Source organism: Ahaetulla prasina, chromosome 6 (genome assembly GCF_028640845.1).
Source record: "Ahaetulla prasina isolate Xishuangbanna chromosome 6, ASM2864084v1, whole genome shotgun sequence".
Taxonomy (NCBI): domain Eukaryota; kingdom Metazoa; phylum Chordata; class Lepidosauria; order Squamata; family Colubridae; genus Ahaetulla; species Ahaetulla prasina.
The window spans coordinates 111,075,396-111,092,318 of record NC_080544.1 but is presented as its reverse complement, the minus strand read 5'-3'; the positions used below and the strand labels follow the sequence as shown (position 1 = coordinate 111,092,318).

General features: G+C 47.9%; 1 protein-coding gene across 6 annotated transcripts in view; it reads left to right on the top strand.

The window, feature by feature from the left end:
• The window catches only part of ARMC9 (armadillo repeat containing 9), a 173,579-nt gene that overhangs the window by 66,527 nt on the left and 90,129 nt on the right, over nt 1-16,923 (top strand). For all 6 annotated transcript variants that reach the window (XM_058188644.1, XM_058188641.1, XM_058188643.1 and 3 more), the window contains 3 exons: nt 5,513-5,547; nt 8,143-8,254; nt 16,346-16,438. In XM_058188644.1, the coding sequence (XP_058044627.1) occupies nt 5,513-5,547; nt 8,143-8,254; nt 16,346-16,438 (240 nt within the window). The remainder of the gene's footprint in view (nt 1-5,512; nt 5,548-8,142; nt 8,255-16,345; nt 16,439-16,923) is intronic.

The window sequence follows — 16,923 nt, the reverse complement described above, 5'->3', positions numbered from 1 at the left end:
ATTCGGTAGCAGAAGGCGGTCCCGTAAATAGCCCGGCCCTATGCCATGGAGCGCTTTAAAGGTGGTCACCAACACCTTGAAGCGCACCCGAAGGCCACAGGTAGCCAGTGCAGTCTGCGAGGATAGGTGTCACCCGGGAGCCACGAGGGCTCCTTCTATCACCCGCGAGCCGCATTCTGACTAACTGCAGTCTCCGGATGCCCTTCAAGGGAGCCCCATGTAGAGAGCATTGCAGTAATCCAGGCGAGACGTCACGAGGCGTGAGTGACCGTGCATAGGGCATCCCGGTCCAGAAAGGCGCAACTGGTGTACCAGGCGAACCTGGTAAAAGCTCTCCTGGAGACGGCCGCCAAATGATCTTCAAAGGACAGCCGCTCATCCAGGAGGACGCCAAGTTACGCACCCTCTCCGTCGGGGCCAATGACTCGCCCCAACAGTCAGCCGCGTTGCAGCTGACTGTACCGGGATGCCGCATCCACAGCCACTCTGTCTTGGAGGGATTGAGCTTGAGCCTGTTTCTCCCCATCCAGACCCGACGGCTTCCAGACACCGGGACAGCACTTCAATAGCTTCATTGGGGTGGCCCGTGTGAAAAGTACAGCTGGGTGTCATCAGCGTACAGCTGGTACCTCACACGAAGCCACTGATGATCTCACCCAGCGGCTTCATATAGATGTTGAACAAAAGGGGCGAGAGAATCGACCCCTGCGGCACCCCACAAGTGAGGCGCCTCGGAGCCGACCTCTGCCCCCCCGTCAACACCGTCTGCGGCCGATCGGAGAGATAGGGGGGGGACCACCGATAAACGGTGCCTCCCACTCCCAATCCCTCCAACCGGCGCAGCAGGATACCATGGTCGATGGTATCAAAAGCCGCTGAGAGGTCTAATAGGACCAGGGCAGAGGAACACCCCCTATCCCTGGCCCTCCAGAGATCATCCACCAACGCGACCAAAGCCGTCTCCGTGCTGTAACCGGGCCGGAAACCGGACTGGAACGGGTCTAGATAGACAGTTTCATCCAGGTGTAAGGGAAACTGATATGCCACCATACTCTCTACAACCTTCGCCGCGAAGCGAAGGTTGGAGACCGGACGATAATTACCTAAAACAGCTGGGTCCAAGGCAGGCTTCTTGAGGAGGGGTCTCACCACCGCCTCTTTCAAGGCGGCCGGGAAGACTCCCTCCACCAAGGAAGCGCCGGTAATTGCCTGGAGCCACCCTCGTGTCACCTCCTGGGTGGCCAGCACCAGCCAGGAGGGGCACGGGTCCAGTAAACATGTGGTGGCATTCAACCTACCCAACAACCTGTCCATGTCCTCGGGAGCCACAGGGTCAAACTCATCCCATAAAATATCACCAAGACCACCGACGCCTCCCTGGGCCACTGCAATTTTGGTCCAAACCGTCCCAAGCTGAACGATTTTATCGATAGATAACCGTTAAACTCCTCAGCACGCCCCTGCAACGGGTCATCCCGCCCCTGATGAAGGAGGGAACGAGTCACCCGAAACAGGGCGGCTGGGCGGTTATCTGCCGACGCAATGAGGGAGGAGGCGAGCAACGCCGCTTCCTCAGTGCCACTAGGTAAGTCCTAGTATAGGACTTCACTAGTGTCCGATCAGCCTCGGAGCGGCTGGACCTCCAAGAACTCTCCAGGCGTCTTCTCCGGCGCTTCATCCCCCTCAGCTCCTCGGAGGACCAAGGAGCCGTTTGGGGCCTGCGCCCGGTCAGAGGGCGCAAAGGGACGACACGGTCTAAGGCCCCCCCCCCCGCCCGTTCCCCGGCCGCAACCAGTTCCTCAGCCGTGTCGTGAGCCAGACCCTCAGGAAATGGCCCAAGCTCCGTCCGGAACCTCTCAGGGTCCATCAGGCGCCTGGGACGGAACCAACGTACTGGCTCCGTCTCCCTGCGGTGTTTGAGTGGCGGTCAGAAAGTCCAGGCGAAGAAGAGAGTGATCTGACCATGACAGAGGTTCAATAACTATTTCCTTCAAATCCAGATCTCTCAACCACTGACCAGAGATAAAAATCAGATCCAGAGTGCCACCCCCAATGTGAGTAGGGCCATCAACTACTTGAGTCAGGTCCAAGGCCGTCATGGAAGCCGTGAACTCCCGAGCAGCTGTCGATGACGAGCCGGAAGATGGCAAGTTAAAGTCCCCCATGACTAAAAGTCTGGGGGTCTCAACTGCTCAACTAAAAGTCTGGGGGTCTCAACTGGGTTGAGCTGATCTGGTTTCTCTGGATGAATATCGTGTATTAATTTTCGGAGTTTTTTTTGTGAGTGGAGCACGCGCAAAGACAGCTTTCTCGAGGCGTTCTTTACATCTGCCTTAAATTAATCAATTAATACAAATTCAAAAATGCATGTGACACACCATGATTTGTATCCAGGTAGTCCTCAATTTACAACTGCAATCGAGCCCCAAATTTCTGTTGTTAAGTGACACATTTGTGAAGGGAGTTTTGGTCCATTTGACAACCTTTCTTGCCTTGGTTGTTAATCTTGTTGCGAATCCGGTGTGCCCCCGTTGACATTGCTTGTCAGAAGGTCACGAAAGGGGATCGCGTGACCTCGGGATACGGCAACCGTCATAAATTGCCAAGCGTCTGAATTTTGATCATGTGGCCACGGAGATGCTGCAGAGGTAACTGAAAAACCGGTCCCAAGGCCCCTCTTTCAGCGCCGTTGTAACTTTGAACGGGCGGTAAATGAACGGTCCTAAACCGAGGACTACCTATATTGGCTGAGAGATCGAACTGTCTGAAACTGGAATGCTTACACGCAGATCGGTGAATGGCTTACTAAAAGAAAGCAAAACCTGCTTTAGGGTTGACTCTTCAGGGATGTCCCTAATCTGGTTTTTTTTATTATTATTGTTATTATTAAAATTATCTCTGTTTATTTCCGGTTTTGCATCGCCAGCCAGTTGACTAAGAGTTCCCGCATCTCGCCCTTCTCCCCAAAGATCTGAGCACCATCTGAATACGTTCCATTTTCTTCCGAACTATCCCCCTTTTTTCTTTACTTATTTCAAGGCATCCTTAACGTGTCCTTCACCTCAAAAGGCTGCCAAAAAATGCTTGTGGAGGCAGAGATTGCAACAGTAACAGAGTTGGAAGGGACCTTGGAGGTCATTCAGTCCAGCCCCCTGCTCAAGCAGGAGACCCTATACCATTTCAGACAAATGGCTGTCCAATCTCTTCTCTTTTTTAAAAAATTTTATTTGAATTTATATCCCGCCCTTCTCCGAAGACTCAGGGCGGCTTACACTATGTCAAGCAATAGTCTTCATCCATTTGTATATTATATACAAAGTCAACTTTATTGCCCCCAACAATCTGGGTCCTCATTTTACCTACCTTATAAAGGATGGAAGGTTGAGTCAACCTTGGGCCTGGTGGGGCTTGAACCTGCAGTAATTGCAAGCAGCTGCTGTTAATAACAGACAGACTTAGTCTGCTGAGCCACCAGAGGCCCCTCATAAAAATCTCCTGGTAGAACGTATTAGGCCCAGACGTCGTTGGCCGATGTGTGAGCACACTGTGGAAACCAAGTTACTTGAATTCAGTAAATCATGACTTAGCAGGTGGGGGAACCAAGTATCTGAAATTGTTTGATAGTTTTAAGAAGACAGACAGATTTCTAAGCCTCTGGCCTTTAATGGGCCACTAAGTCCTTCATCCTGTATTGCCTTTGGGTTGGCTGCCAAAAAAGCCAACACAGTTCTGGGCTGCATAAACAGAGGGATAGAATCAAGATCACGTGAAGAGTTAATACCACTTTATAAGGCCTTGGGAAGGCCACACTTGGAATATTGCATTCAGTTTTGGTCACCACAATGTAAAAAAGATATTGAGACTCTAGAAAGAGTGCAGAGAAGAGCAACAAAGATGATTAGGGGACTGGAGGCTAAAACATAAGAAGAACGGTTGCAGGAACTCGGTATGCCTAGTTTAATGAAAAGAAGGACTAGGGGAGACATGATAGCAGTCTTCCAATATCTCAGGGGCTGCCCCAAAGAAGAGGGAGTCGGGCTGTTCTCCAAAGCACCTGAGGGTAGAACAAGAAGCAATGGGTGGAAACTGATCAAGGAGAGAAGCAACTTAGAACTAAGGAGAAATTTCCTGACAGTTAGAACAATTAATCAGTGGAACAACTTGCCTGCAGAAGTTGTAAATACTCCAACACTGGAAATTTTTAAGAAAATGTTGGATAACCATTTGTCTGAAATGGTATAGGGTTTCCTGCCTGGGCAGGGGGTTGGACTAGAAGACCTCCAAGGTCCCTTCCAACTCTTTTGTTGTTGTTGTTGTTGTTATTATTATTAAATACGATGAATCATTGAGGCAAGTATCATCTAGCCTAATGAAGAGAAGGATTAGGGGTAACATGATAGCATCTTCCAATATTTGAGGGGCTGCCACAAAGAAGACGGGGGTCAAGCTATTCTCCAAGGCACCTGAAGGCAGGACAAGGAACAATAGATGGAAACTAATTCAGGAGAGAAGCAACCTAGAATTAAGGAGAAACTCCCTGACAATGAGAACAATTAAACAGTGGAATTCAGAAGTTGTAGGTACTCCAACCCAGCAGATTTGAAAGAAGAGAGCAGACAACCATATGTCTGAAATGGTATGCCGTGATGGCAAATCTATTGCACGCGTGCCACAGGTGGCACCGCCTAGCCATATCAGCGGGCACGCGAGCTCAGCTCCTGCACGCATGTGCGCGTCGGCCAGCTGATTTTCAGGCCTTCTGGGCTTACCAGAAGTAGGGAAACAGGCTGTTTCCTGCCTCCGGAGGGCCTCGGCCTGTTTTTTGCTGTCCCCAGCCTCCAGAGCCTTTCTAGGAGTCTGGGGAGGGCGAAAACAGCTTTCCCCACCCACCCGGAGGCCAGAAACAGCCCGTTGGCCAGAAGGGACCGGACGTTGGCAAACGGGCCATTTTTGGCCTCCGGGTGGGTGGGGAAAGCCGTTTTTGCCCTCCCCAGACTCCTAGAAAGGCTCTGGAGCCAGGTGAGAGAGAAAAACTGGCCTACAGGGCCATCACGTTCCAGGAGTGGGGGGAGGGGGGTCACGCGGGCATGCGCGGGGGCAGGGCGCATAGAATTATGGGTGTGGGCACACGCCCGACCCCCCCCCCCTGCTCCTGACACTGGATGGCAAAAAGGTTAGCCATCCCTGGTATAGGGTCTCCTGCTTAAGCAGAGGGTTGGACTAGAAGACCTCCGAGGTCCCTTCCCACCCTGTTATTCTATATTCTATTACACCAATTCCTTTCAATTCCCCAGCCCCAAAAAGCCTTCAAAGTGAAGCCCAGGTATTTGGAGTATTTATTAGAAAGCACACTCATTTATAACAACTGACTTACTCTTTCTGGGGAACAATCATTGGTATAATCTCTAAGTAAAATGCTTTGTTTCCATATCCATAAATAAATAAATGAATAAAATAAATAAATAAATATCCTGATTTTTTTCTCTCTCTTTTTCTCTCCTTCAACTCACAGGCTTCCACAATGTTAAGAGCATCCTTGGTCCCTGTGTAAGTTTTTTTTATTTATTTCCTCTTGGCTCTTATTTGCCGCGCTCATCAAAGGCGGGTGGTTTTGCGAAGGGAGGAACCATAGGTTCCAATCAGGGCAGGTAGTCCTCGACTTACGACGGCTTGGTAAGTGACCGTTCAAAGTTACGATGGTGTTCCCCAAATTGACTGAAGACCAGACCTCACATACTTATGACCGTTGCAGCATTTCCGGGTTATGGGATGGCTGTCGAGACCCTTGTCAGGTCCAGAGAGTCCTCCACTTACGACCACAATGGAGCCCCAGATGTAATGTTGCTAAGTGAAGAAGTGGCCAAGTGGCTTTTGCCCCATTTTACGGCTTTTCTTGCCACCGTTGTTAAGTGAATCGCTGCAGTTAAATTAGTAGCACGGTCGTTAAGTGAATCTGGCTTCCCCCTTTGACTTGGCTTGACAGAAGGCCGCAAAAGGGGACTGCGTGGCCCCGAGACACTGCAACCGTCGTAAATATGAGTCAGTTGTCCCGCATCCGAATGTAAATCATGTGACCGCGGGGATGCTGCAACGGTCGTAAGAATGAAAAATGGTCATAAGTCACTTTTTTCCAACTTCAAAAGGTCACTAAGCGAACTGTTGTAAGTCGAGGACTACCTGTATTTATGACGGTTGAACTGTCCTGGGGGTGGTGGGGTCGGAGGATCACTATCTGCGGCCTTTCGAGCCGGCTCCCAACAAGCAAAGTCAATGGGGGACGCCAGATTCGCTTAACGACGGCATGATTCACTGAACAACTGCAGTGATTCACTTAACTGTGGCAAACAAATCTGTAACATGAGGCCCGACTCACTCACCAACTGCCTTGCTTAGCCATGGAAATTTTGGGCTCAATTATGGTCGTAAATCAGAAACTGCCCAATGACAGCATGGAGCTAGGGCTTTCCCGCCCTTTTTTCCCGCCACAAAACTGGAGCTGCCTTCAAAATTCTAGGCTAACTTTGAGCTTATTGATTTACTTACTATCCCACCTTTATTTATTTATTTATTTATTTATTTGCATTTGCATTTATATCCCGCCCTTCTCCGAAGACTCAGGGCGGCTTACACTGTGTTAAGCAATAGTCTTCATCCATTTGTATATTATATACAAAGTCAACTTTTTTATTGCCCCCAACAATCTGGGTCCTCATTTTACCTACCTTATAAAGGATGGAAGGCTGAGTCAACCTTGGGCCTGGTGGGACTTGAACTTGCAGTAATTGCAGGCAGCTGTGTTTAATAACAGGCTTCTTACAGCCTGAGCCACACCGCGGCCCTATTTATTTATTTATGAACAGCTCAAGTTGATAAACCTATCAAATAGTCTTCCATCCTCCCATTTTACCCACAACAATCTGGTGATGTGAGTTGTGTTAAGAGAGAGTGACTGGTGCAAGGTTACGCTGCTGGCTTTTATGGCTAAGGCGGGACTAGAACTCCCCGTCTCCTGGTGATTGTTCCAGAGTAACTCCATGGCTAAGGTGGAATTAGAACTCTCGGCCCCCTGGTGATTTGCCAAAAGTCACCCAGCCACCTTTCATGCCTAAGGCAGGACTAGAATTCCCCGTCTCCTGGTGATTGGCTCAAAGTCACCCAGCTTGTTTCATGCCTAAAATGGGAGTAGAACTCACCGTTTCTTAATGATTGGCCCATAATCATCCAATCTGCTTTCATGCCTAAGGCGGACTAGAACTCACCGTTTCCTGGTGATTGGTCCAAAGTCACCCAGCTAATTTCATGCCTAAAGCAAGACTAGAACTCCCTGTTCCCTAGTGATTGGCCCAAAGTCACCCAGCCAGTTTCCATGCTTAAGGTGGGACTAGAACCCACTACCAGTTTCTAGCCCAGTGCCTTAACCGCTAGACCAAACTGTCCATTTTTCCAAATGGAGGTCTGACAGGTGTGGAATCCCTGAACTGAGGACCCCTCAGTGCTAGTGGCCGGTTCCCTTGATGGCCCAGGCTTCGATTTCTCATTCCCATAGGGCTCAGATCCTTCCTCTGTAAACCGCGTGACTTTCTAGGGCAGGGGTCTCCAACCTTGGCAACTTTAAGACTTGTGGACTTCAACTCCCAGACTTCCTCAGCCAGCTTTGCTTACTCTCTTGCAATCCTTTCCTCTGGAATCTCTCCACTTTGGCAGGTAAGAGCAAAACAAACAGACACGTCTGGCTGAGGAATTCTGGGAGCTGAAGTCCACAAGTCTTAAAATTGCCAAGGTTGGAGAACCCCTGTTCTAGGGCTTAACGAATGAAGGGAAACGTACGTAGGACTTTCTAGGACTTTGGTTGCTGGTTGCACTTCATAGAATAGAATAGAATAGAATAGAATAGAATTTTATTGGCCAAGTGTGATTGGAACACAAGGAATTTGTCTTGGTGCATATGCTCTCAGTGTACATAAAAGAAAAGATACGTTCATCAAGGTACAACATTTACAACACAATTGATGGTCAATATATCAATATAAATCATAAGGATTGCCAGCAACAAGTTACCGTATATATATATATATGTATATATAGTCATACTATATAGTCATACTATAGTCATACTATATTCATGAGCGCTTTGTTACGCAGGAAAGTGCAGGAGGTGCCCCTCCTGCCATCTTTGGATTATGAAAAGTTAAAGAAGGACCTGATCGATGGAAGTGACCGCCTCAAGGCTTTCTTGCTACAGGCCCTACGCTGGGTAAGTCTCGCTGTCAATCAGGGGTCGCTGGAATTCTGGAAGTTGAAGTCCAGAGGTCTTCAAAGTCGCCAAGGTTGGATCCCCCCTCGCCCCCACTGCCGCCGCTGTAGAGAATTGAGAAAGTGGAAGGACTCTGGTTAGACACTTCCACAAAATACTCCAAAAATTTACAGCTGGAAAGGACCTTGGAGGTCATCTAATCCAGAGGTCTCCAACCTTGGTCCCTTTAAGACTTGTGGCTGAGGAACTCTGGAGTTGAAGTCCACAAGTCTTAAAGGGACCAAGGTTGGAGACCCCCGGACTAGAGTACACTAGAGTAGACTAGACTAGCTTTGCCGGCTGAGGAACTCTGGAGTTGAAGTCCACAAGTCTTAAAGGGACCAAGGTTGGAGACCCCCGGACTAGAGTACACTAGAGTAGACTAGACTAGCTTTGCCGGCTGAGGAACTCTGGAGTTGAAGTCCACAAGTCTTAAAGGGACCAAGGTTGGAGACCCCCGGACTAGAGTACACTAGAGTAGACTAGACTAGCTTTGCCGGCTGAGGGACTCTGGGAGTTGAAGTCCACAAGTCTTAAAGGGACCAAGGTTGGAGAACCCTGATCCCCGCCCAAGCAAGAAACCCGACACCCATGATGCACGCAGAGCCATTTTTCCGGGCACACGAGCCGCCGTCAAACTCACCTGAAGCTGTGCATGCGCGCGCGCTGTTAAGGGTAATCTGGGTTCACAACCAAGGTTGTGGACTGTTGAGCAGAGTACCCTACGCATGAAAACGACTGAGACTGGTTGTATACAATAACAATCACTTGCAGACAAACTGGGGTTCGATATTCCTTTACTTTTAGGGAAAAGGCAAAGACATAGTCCAAAAACAATTCCAGGTCATACACATATAAAGCCAGTCAGGAATATTACAAAGTCTTCTTACCAACGTAGACTTGCACGATAAACAAGGTCTTCTTTCAGTTCAGCAAAACACAGTTCAATTCACAACAGTCAGTATCTTGAGGAATCAGTAACTATTTTTTTTTTATTTTATTTTTATTTGCATTTATATCCCGCCCTTCTCCGAAGACTCAGGGCGGCTTACACTATGTTAGCAATAGTCTTCATTCTATTTGTATATTTATATACAAAGTCAACTTATTGCCTCCAACAATCTGGGTCCTCATTTTACCTACCTACCATTTAACTAGCCATGACCGGGATACTTACGGGACCGCCTGCTGCCACCGGTGGCCTCCCATCGACCAGTGCGCTCTCATAGAGAGGGTCTCCTTAGGGTGCCGTCGGCCAGACAATGTCGGCTGGCGACCCCAAGGGGGAGGGCCTTCTCTGTGGGGGCCCCAGCCCTCTGGAACGAACTACCTCTAACGTTGCACCAACTCTCTGACCGCCGAACCTTCCGGAGGGAGCTGAAGACTTTTTTTATTTCATCGAGCAGGACTAGCCTTATAGTTTTTTTAATAGTTTTAATCAGTTTTTAATGGGATTTAGCAAATTTTTACAATTTTGGCCAATTTAAAATTAGTTTTCTTAAATTGTTCTTAACTTTTGTGTTATTGTTTTTTACTTGGCTGTAAACCGCCCTGAGTCCTTCGGGAGAAGGGCGGTATAAAAGTTGAAATAATAAATAAATAAAATAAATAAATGATCAAGCAACGATCATAAAGCTCAAATATACAGTTGCAGCATGTCATCAGGTTACAATGCTGTAGCATCCCTGTAGATTCCCCACAAGCCATAATTTAGTAGTCCTTTTATACATTGGCTACAGAGCTCAACCAATCAGGATGCTTGCAATGATGCAGCACAGCCTTAAAGCAATATCATGCCTTTCTACAAACATACATAGTTAGTTTATATATTGCCTGGCCAACTAGTTAGGCAAATAACGATTTCCCGACACGCGCCCAAGCTGCTGTTCAGGCCTCTGATGCGCATGCGCGCAATTCAGGGGACCCAGCTGGTCTTCGGAGCTCTCCTGCACTTGCACCCGTGTTTGCACATACGCGCAAGGTGACTGGTGTGCAGCCTGCGCATGCAACAGACAGCATTCGCGCTCATACATTGCGCACACAAAAAACCACACGCATGCGCCGGTGTGGTTGCATGCGCAGCGCAAGGTAGGTGCGCGCACAAAAGCTGTGCGCATGCGCAGTTGGTACGGTTGCGCCCGCAGCACATGGGGAGGAGCCACGCGTTAGTGTGGGTGGCATGGCAGTGCGCACAGCGCGTTCCTGTTACGAACTTGGTAAGTAAAAAGTTCGCCACCACTGCCCGACACCATTTTCTGACCGATGGCTGTCCAGTCTCTTTTTATTTATTTATTTATTTATTTATTTATTTATTGCATTTGTATACCGCCCTTCTCCCGAAGGACTCAGGGCGGTTAACAGCCAGTTTAAAAGATACAATTAATACACATTAAAAACAGACTAAAAATGTATATAACTAGTGGCCAAAGATATTAAAAAACTAACTAATACAAAAAACTAAAACCCCATTTAAAATTACTTAATCAGGCTAGCTCAGCTGGATGGAATAAAAGAGTCTTCAGCTCACGGCGGAAGGTCCGAAGGTCGGGGAGTTGGCGAAGCCCCCGAGGCAGCTCGTTCCAGAGGGCAGGAGCCCCCACAGAGAAGGCCCTACCCCTGGGGGTCGCCAGTCGACATTGTTTCACCGACGGCACCCCAAGGAGGCCCTCCCTGTGGGAGCGCACAGGTCGGTGGGAGACTGTTTGTGGCAGTAGGCGGTCCCGTAAATAGCCCGGTACCTAAGACATGGAGCGCTTTAAAGGTGGTAACCAACACCTTGAATTGGACCCGGAAGACCACCGGGAGCCAGTGCAGCCTGCGCATGCAACAGACAGCATTCGCGCTCATACATTGCGCACACAAAAAACCACACGCATGCGCCGGTGTGGTTGCATGCGCAGCGCAAGGTAGGTGCGCGCACAAAAGCTGTGCGCATGCGCAGTTGGTACGGTTGCGCCCGCAGCACATGGGGAGGAGCCACGCGTTAGTGTGGGTGGCATGGCAGTGCGCACAGCGCGTTCCTGTTACGAACTTGGTAAGTAAAAAGTTCGCCACCACTGCCCGACACCATTTTCTGACCGATGGCTGTCCAGTCTCTTTTTATTTATTTATTTATTTATTTATTTATTTATTGCATTTGTATACCGCCCTTCTCCCGAAGGACTCAGGGCGGTTAACAGCCAGTTTAAAAGATACAATTAATACACATTAAAAACAGACTAAAAATGTATATAACTAGTGGCCAAAGATATTAAAAAACTAACTAATACAAAAAACTAAAACCCCATTTAAAATTACTTAATCAGGCTAGCTCAGCTGGATGGAATAAAAGAGTCTTCAGCTCACGGCGGAAGGTCCGAAGGTCGGGGAGTTGGCGAAGCCCCCGAGGCAGCTCGTTCCAGAGGGCAGGAGCCCCCACAGAGAAGGCCCTACCCCTGGGGGTCGCCAGTCGACATTGTTTCACCGACGGCACCCCAAGGAGGCCCTCCCTGTGGGAGCGCACAGGTCGGTGGGAGACTGTTTGTGGCAGTAGGCGGTCCCGTAAATAGCCCGGTACCTAAGACATGGAGCGCTTTAAAGGTGGTAACCAACACCTTGAATTGGACCCGGAAGACCACCGGGAGCCAGTGCAGCCTGCGCAGGATAGGTGTTATATGGGAGCCACGAGGTGCTCCCTCTATCACCCGCGCGGCTGCATTCTGGACCAGTTGGAGCTTCCGGGTTGAAAGCTTCCGGGGATGAAGCTCCCACAACTTCCGAAGGCAACTTCTGTTTCATTGAATATAGAATACCAGAGTTGGAAGGGACCTCGTAGGTCATCTAGTCCACCCCCCCCCCCCGCCCAAGCAGGAGACCCTACACCAGGGGTGAAATCTACTTAACCTTCCTTACCGGTTCGGAAGCGCACACGCCCTGCGCGCATGCAAAACCTTTCTGCGCATGTGCAGAGGGTGCAAAATACATTACTTCCTGGATAAAACCAGGAAGTAACTAGAGCTGGGCAGGTGGGCGGAGCCTCACACCATGATTGCTACCGGTTCTTCGAACTACCAGCCTAGATCGCTACCGGATCGCGCGATCTGGTCCGAACTGGGAGCATTTCACCACTGGCCTACACCGTTTCTGACCGATGGCAGCCCTGTCTCTTCTTGAAAGCTCCCACAACTTTTGAAGACAACTTCTGTTCCACTGAATATAGAATATCAGAGTTGGAAGGGACCTCGTAGGTCATCTAGTCCAACCCCCCACCCAAGCAGGAGACCCTACACCATTTCTGACCGATGGCCGTCCAGTCTCTTCTTGAAAGCTTCCAGGGATGAAGCTCCCACAACTTCTGAAAGCAACTTCTGTTCCATTGAATATGGAATAACAGAGTTGGAAGGGACCTCGTAGGTCATCTAGTCCAACCCCCGGCCCAAGCAGGAGACCCTATACCATTTCTGACAGATCTCCAGTCTCTTCTTGAAAGCTTCCACAGTGATGAATCTTCCACAAAGACTCAGACTGCATTTGATCAAGCGTCTCCTTTAGAACGGGGTGGGTTAACATAAAACACGAGTTTGCTTATTTATTTAATTGCTCATTGTTTTCTTGGTTTGCTTCTTTTCTGCAGCCACCCATCTCAGTCAGTGACTCTGGCTGGCTTGCAGTTCAAACCGAAAAAGCATATTGCAATTACCAGTAAACATACGAAAGACATTTTTAAACCGAACAGGCAATATAAACAGCCAGATTAAACATAGGTAGGGGCAGGAGCTGCTTGGCCAGTGAGCAATCAAAACTCCAAAAAAGTTCAAAAGCAGCATGGTAAGAATTCAGAATGCAGTAATTCTGGCCGACCATTTGCTAGCTGCCCTGGGGAGATCGTTCGTCTTTAGGTACTTTCTTTTTTTTTTTTTATTGAAAAGGTTTTACAACAATAATTAAATTTTTCCCCTCCCATCCCCCCTCCCTCCAAAACCCCCTCCCCCCCAACTTCCCGGAGCAAACACAAGGTATAGGTCAATAAACAAACAGTCATACATTAAAATTTTAAAATCTAACACAATTATAATCCTTCTTTCTCACATAACCTGACTTCTTCCATTAAAATCAAAAACAACGTCCTTCATTCAAAGGCAATCTGAAATTTCTTAATCTGATATCTATTTTGAATATAATCAATCCAGTTCTTCCATTCTTTTAAATATTTTTCTTGAGTACTGTCTTTCAAGAAGGCTGAGATTTTAGCCATCTCAGCCAAATTGGAAACTTTCAATATCCATTCTTCTATTAGGTACTTTCGAATTAACAGGCAGTCCTCTATTTACGGCCACCATTCAGCCCAGAATTTCTGCAGTCGTTGAGCTTTGTCCCATTTTACGACCTTTCCTGCCTCCGTTGTTAAGTGAATCACTGCAGCTGATCAGTTGGTAATGCAATTGTTACGGCTCCCTCATTGACTTGGCTTGTTGGCAGGTTGCAAGAGGGGATCATGTGACCCCGGGACGCTGTCACCGCCGTAAATATGAACCAGGGGCCAAAGTAACTGCCTTACGATCACTGCAAAAGATCGTAACGATGGTATGAAAAACGGCTGTTCAATGACCTTTTTTTCAGTGCCACCGTGACTTTGAATGGTCACAAAAGCAATTGTCGTAACTCGAGGACCGCCTGGACGCAGGATGATGTTTTTTTTAGCCAGGGAAGAGAAAAGAAGTCGCGTGAAGCTGCTCGCTTGGGCTGGGTCCGAGTGGCTCTAGGCCAGGGGTCTCCAAACTCGGCAACTTTTAAGACTTGTGAACTTCGACTCCCAGAATTCCTCAGCCAGCTTTGGAGAAGCTTTGGAGACCCCTGCCTACTAGGCAGGGGTGAAATGCTCCCGGTTTGGACCACATCACCCGATCCGGTAGTGATGGGGGCGGGTGGTTCGGAGAACTGGTAGCAAAAATCCCTGCCCCCCCGCCCGCCATGCCCAGCTGAGCCACGCGATCATCAGAGGGTTTTTTTTCCCCTTCGGCCGAAAAAATGCTTTTAAAAGTAAAAAAAAAAGCTTCCGATGATCGCACGGCTCAGCTGGGTGCTAGCCAAAAACCGGAGGGGGGGGAGAGTCCATTTTTCCTCCCAGCCGGCTTCCCTGAAGCTTCCCTGAAGCTTCCCTGAAGCCAGCTGGGAGGAAAAACGGACTCCCCCCCCCCCATTGAGAAGAGAAGAGAAGAGAAGAGAAGAGAATTTTTTCTTGGCCAAGTGTGATTGGACACACAAGGAATTTGTCTTGGTGCATATGCTCTCAGTGTACATAAAAGAAAAGATACCTTCATCAAGGGACAACATTTACAGCACAATTGATGGTCAATATATCAATATAAATCATAAGGATTACCAGCAACAAGTTATAGTCATACAGTCATAAGTGGAAAGAGATGGGTGATGGGAACTATGAGAAGATTAATAGTAGTGCAGATTCAGTAAATAGTTTGACAGTGTTGAGGGAATTATTTGTTTAGCAGAGTGATGGCCTTCGGGGAAAACTGTTCTTGTGTCTAGTTGTTCTGTTGTGCGGTGCTCTATAGCGTCGTTTTGAGGGTAGGAGTTGAAACAGTTTATGTCCTGGATGCGAGGGGTCTGTAAATATTTTCACGGCCCTCTTCTTGATTCGTGCAGTATACAGGTCCTCCATGGAAGGCAGCTTGGTAGCAATTGTTTTTTCTGCAGTTCTAATGATCCTCTGAAGTCTGTGTCTTTCTTGTTGGGTTGCAGAACCGAACCAGACAGTTATAGAGGTGCAAATGACAGACTCAATAATTCCTCTGTAGAATTGGATCAGCAGCTCCTTGGGCAGTTTGAGCTTACTGAGTTGGCGCAGAAAGAACATTCTTTGTTGTCCTTTTTTAATGATGTTTTTGATGTTAGCTGTCCATTTTAGATCTTGCGATATGATAGAACCTAGAAATTTGAAGGTTTCTACTGTTGATACTGTGTTGTCTAGTATTGTGAGAGGTGGAAGTATGGAAGGGTTTTTCCTAAAGTCTACCACCATTTCTACGGTTTTGAGTGTGTTCAGTTCCAGATTGTTTTGGTTGCACCACAAGGCTAATCGTTCAACCTCTCGTCTATATGCGGATTCGTCATTGTCTCGAATGAGACCAATCACTGTTGTGTCATCTGCGAACTTCAGTAGCTTAACAGATGGATCATTGGAGATGCAGTCATTGGTATACAGAGAGAAGAGAAGTGGGGAGAGCACACAGCCTTGGGGGCCCCCTGTGCTAATTGTACAGGTATTTGATGTGATCTTGCTTAGCTTCACCTGCTGCTTCCTGTTTGTTGATTGTTTGGTTTGGCTAGCAGGCTTCAGGAAAGGTTTCAGGGAAGCCTGCTGGGAGGAAAAATGGGTTGTGGGGGGTTCGTTTATGAGAGAGAGAGAGAGAGAGAAAGAAAGAAAGAAAGAAAGGAGACAGGGAGGCAAGGAAGGGAGGAAGGAAGGAGGAGAGGAAGGAAAGAGTACAAACCTGGCACTAGATGTAGCTTCAGAGGATAATCCACGGCTAGAAGGGACCTGGAAGTCTGGCTTGATTTTCAAATTTTTAATTTTTAGTAATTTTATATGGGGTATTTTAGTCTGGGTCAATTTGACGGTTTTAATTTGGCCATTATTGAATATGTATTTTAATTGATATTTTAATTTTGTATATTTAATTGTTTTAACCTTGGCTGTACACCGCCCTGAGTCCTTCAGGAGAAGGGCGATATAAAAATTTAAATAAATAAATAAATAAAATAAAATCTAGTCCAATCCTGCTCCCACAGGACATGGTTAGTGAGTTTCTGTTTTTGGATTCCCCCAGTCACATGGTTACATAGCCATGCCCACCCAGTCACATGACACCCCCCCAAGCCACGCCCACCGAGCGACACCCACAGAACCGCTAGCAAAAAAAATATGGAGATTTCACCCCCTGCTACTAGGGGTTTAGAACCCAGCCCGTACGACTTTCGTTCAACTTACCTGTCACTTCTTGGACCCTTAATTATTTCATTTGTTTGAACCATAAATCTCTCTTCCCTTTGCAGCGTTTGACAACCTCCCACCCGGGGGAGCAGCGGGACACCGTTCTGCAGGCCTACATCAACAATGATCTCTTGGACTGCTACAGCAACGGCCAGGTTAGCGGAAGGGAGATCGCGACCCTAGATGGGAAACCAGGGATGAAATGTAAAATTTGTTACTACCGGTTCTGTGGGGGTGGCTTGGGGGGGGGGTTAATGTGACTCGGTGGGCGTGGTCAACTTTTTTTTTTTTACTTTTAAAAGAATTTTTTTCTACAATCTCTTCAGCCGAAGAGGTTGTAAAAAAATGCTTTTAAAAGCCTGTGATGATCAGGCAACTCAGCTGGGATCGCCAGAGGAGCCTTTTAAAAGCTTTTAAAGGGTTCTGACGATTCCAGCTGAGCCGTGCGATCATCAGAGGCTATTTTTTTTTTACTTTTAAAAGCATTTTTTCGACCGAAGAAAAATGTTTTTAAAAGTAAAAAAAAAAACCACCCTCTGATGATTGCGCAGCTCAGCTGGGTGTAGGGGGGGGCAGAGATTTTTGCTACCGGTTCTTTGAACCACCCGCCACCATCGCTACCAGATCAGGCGATCCGGTC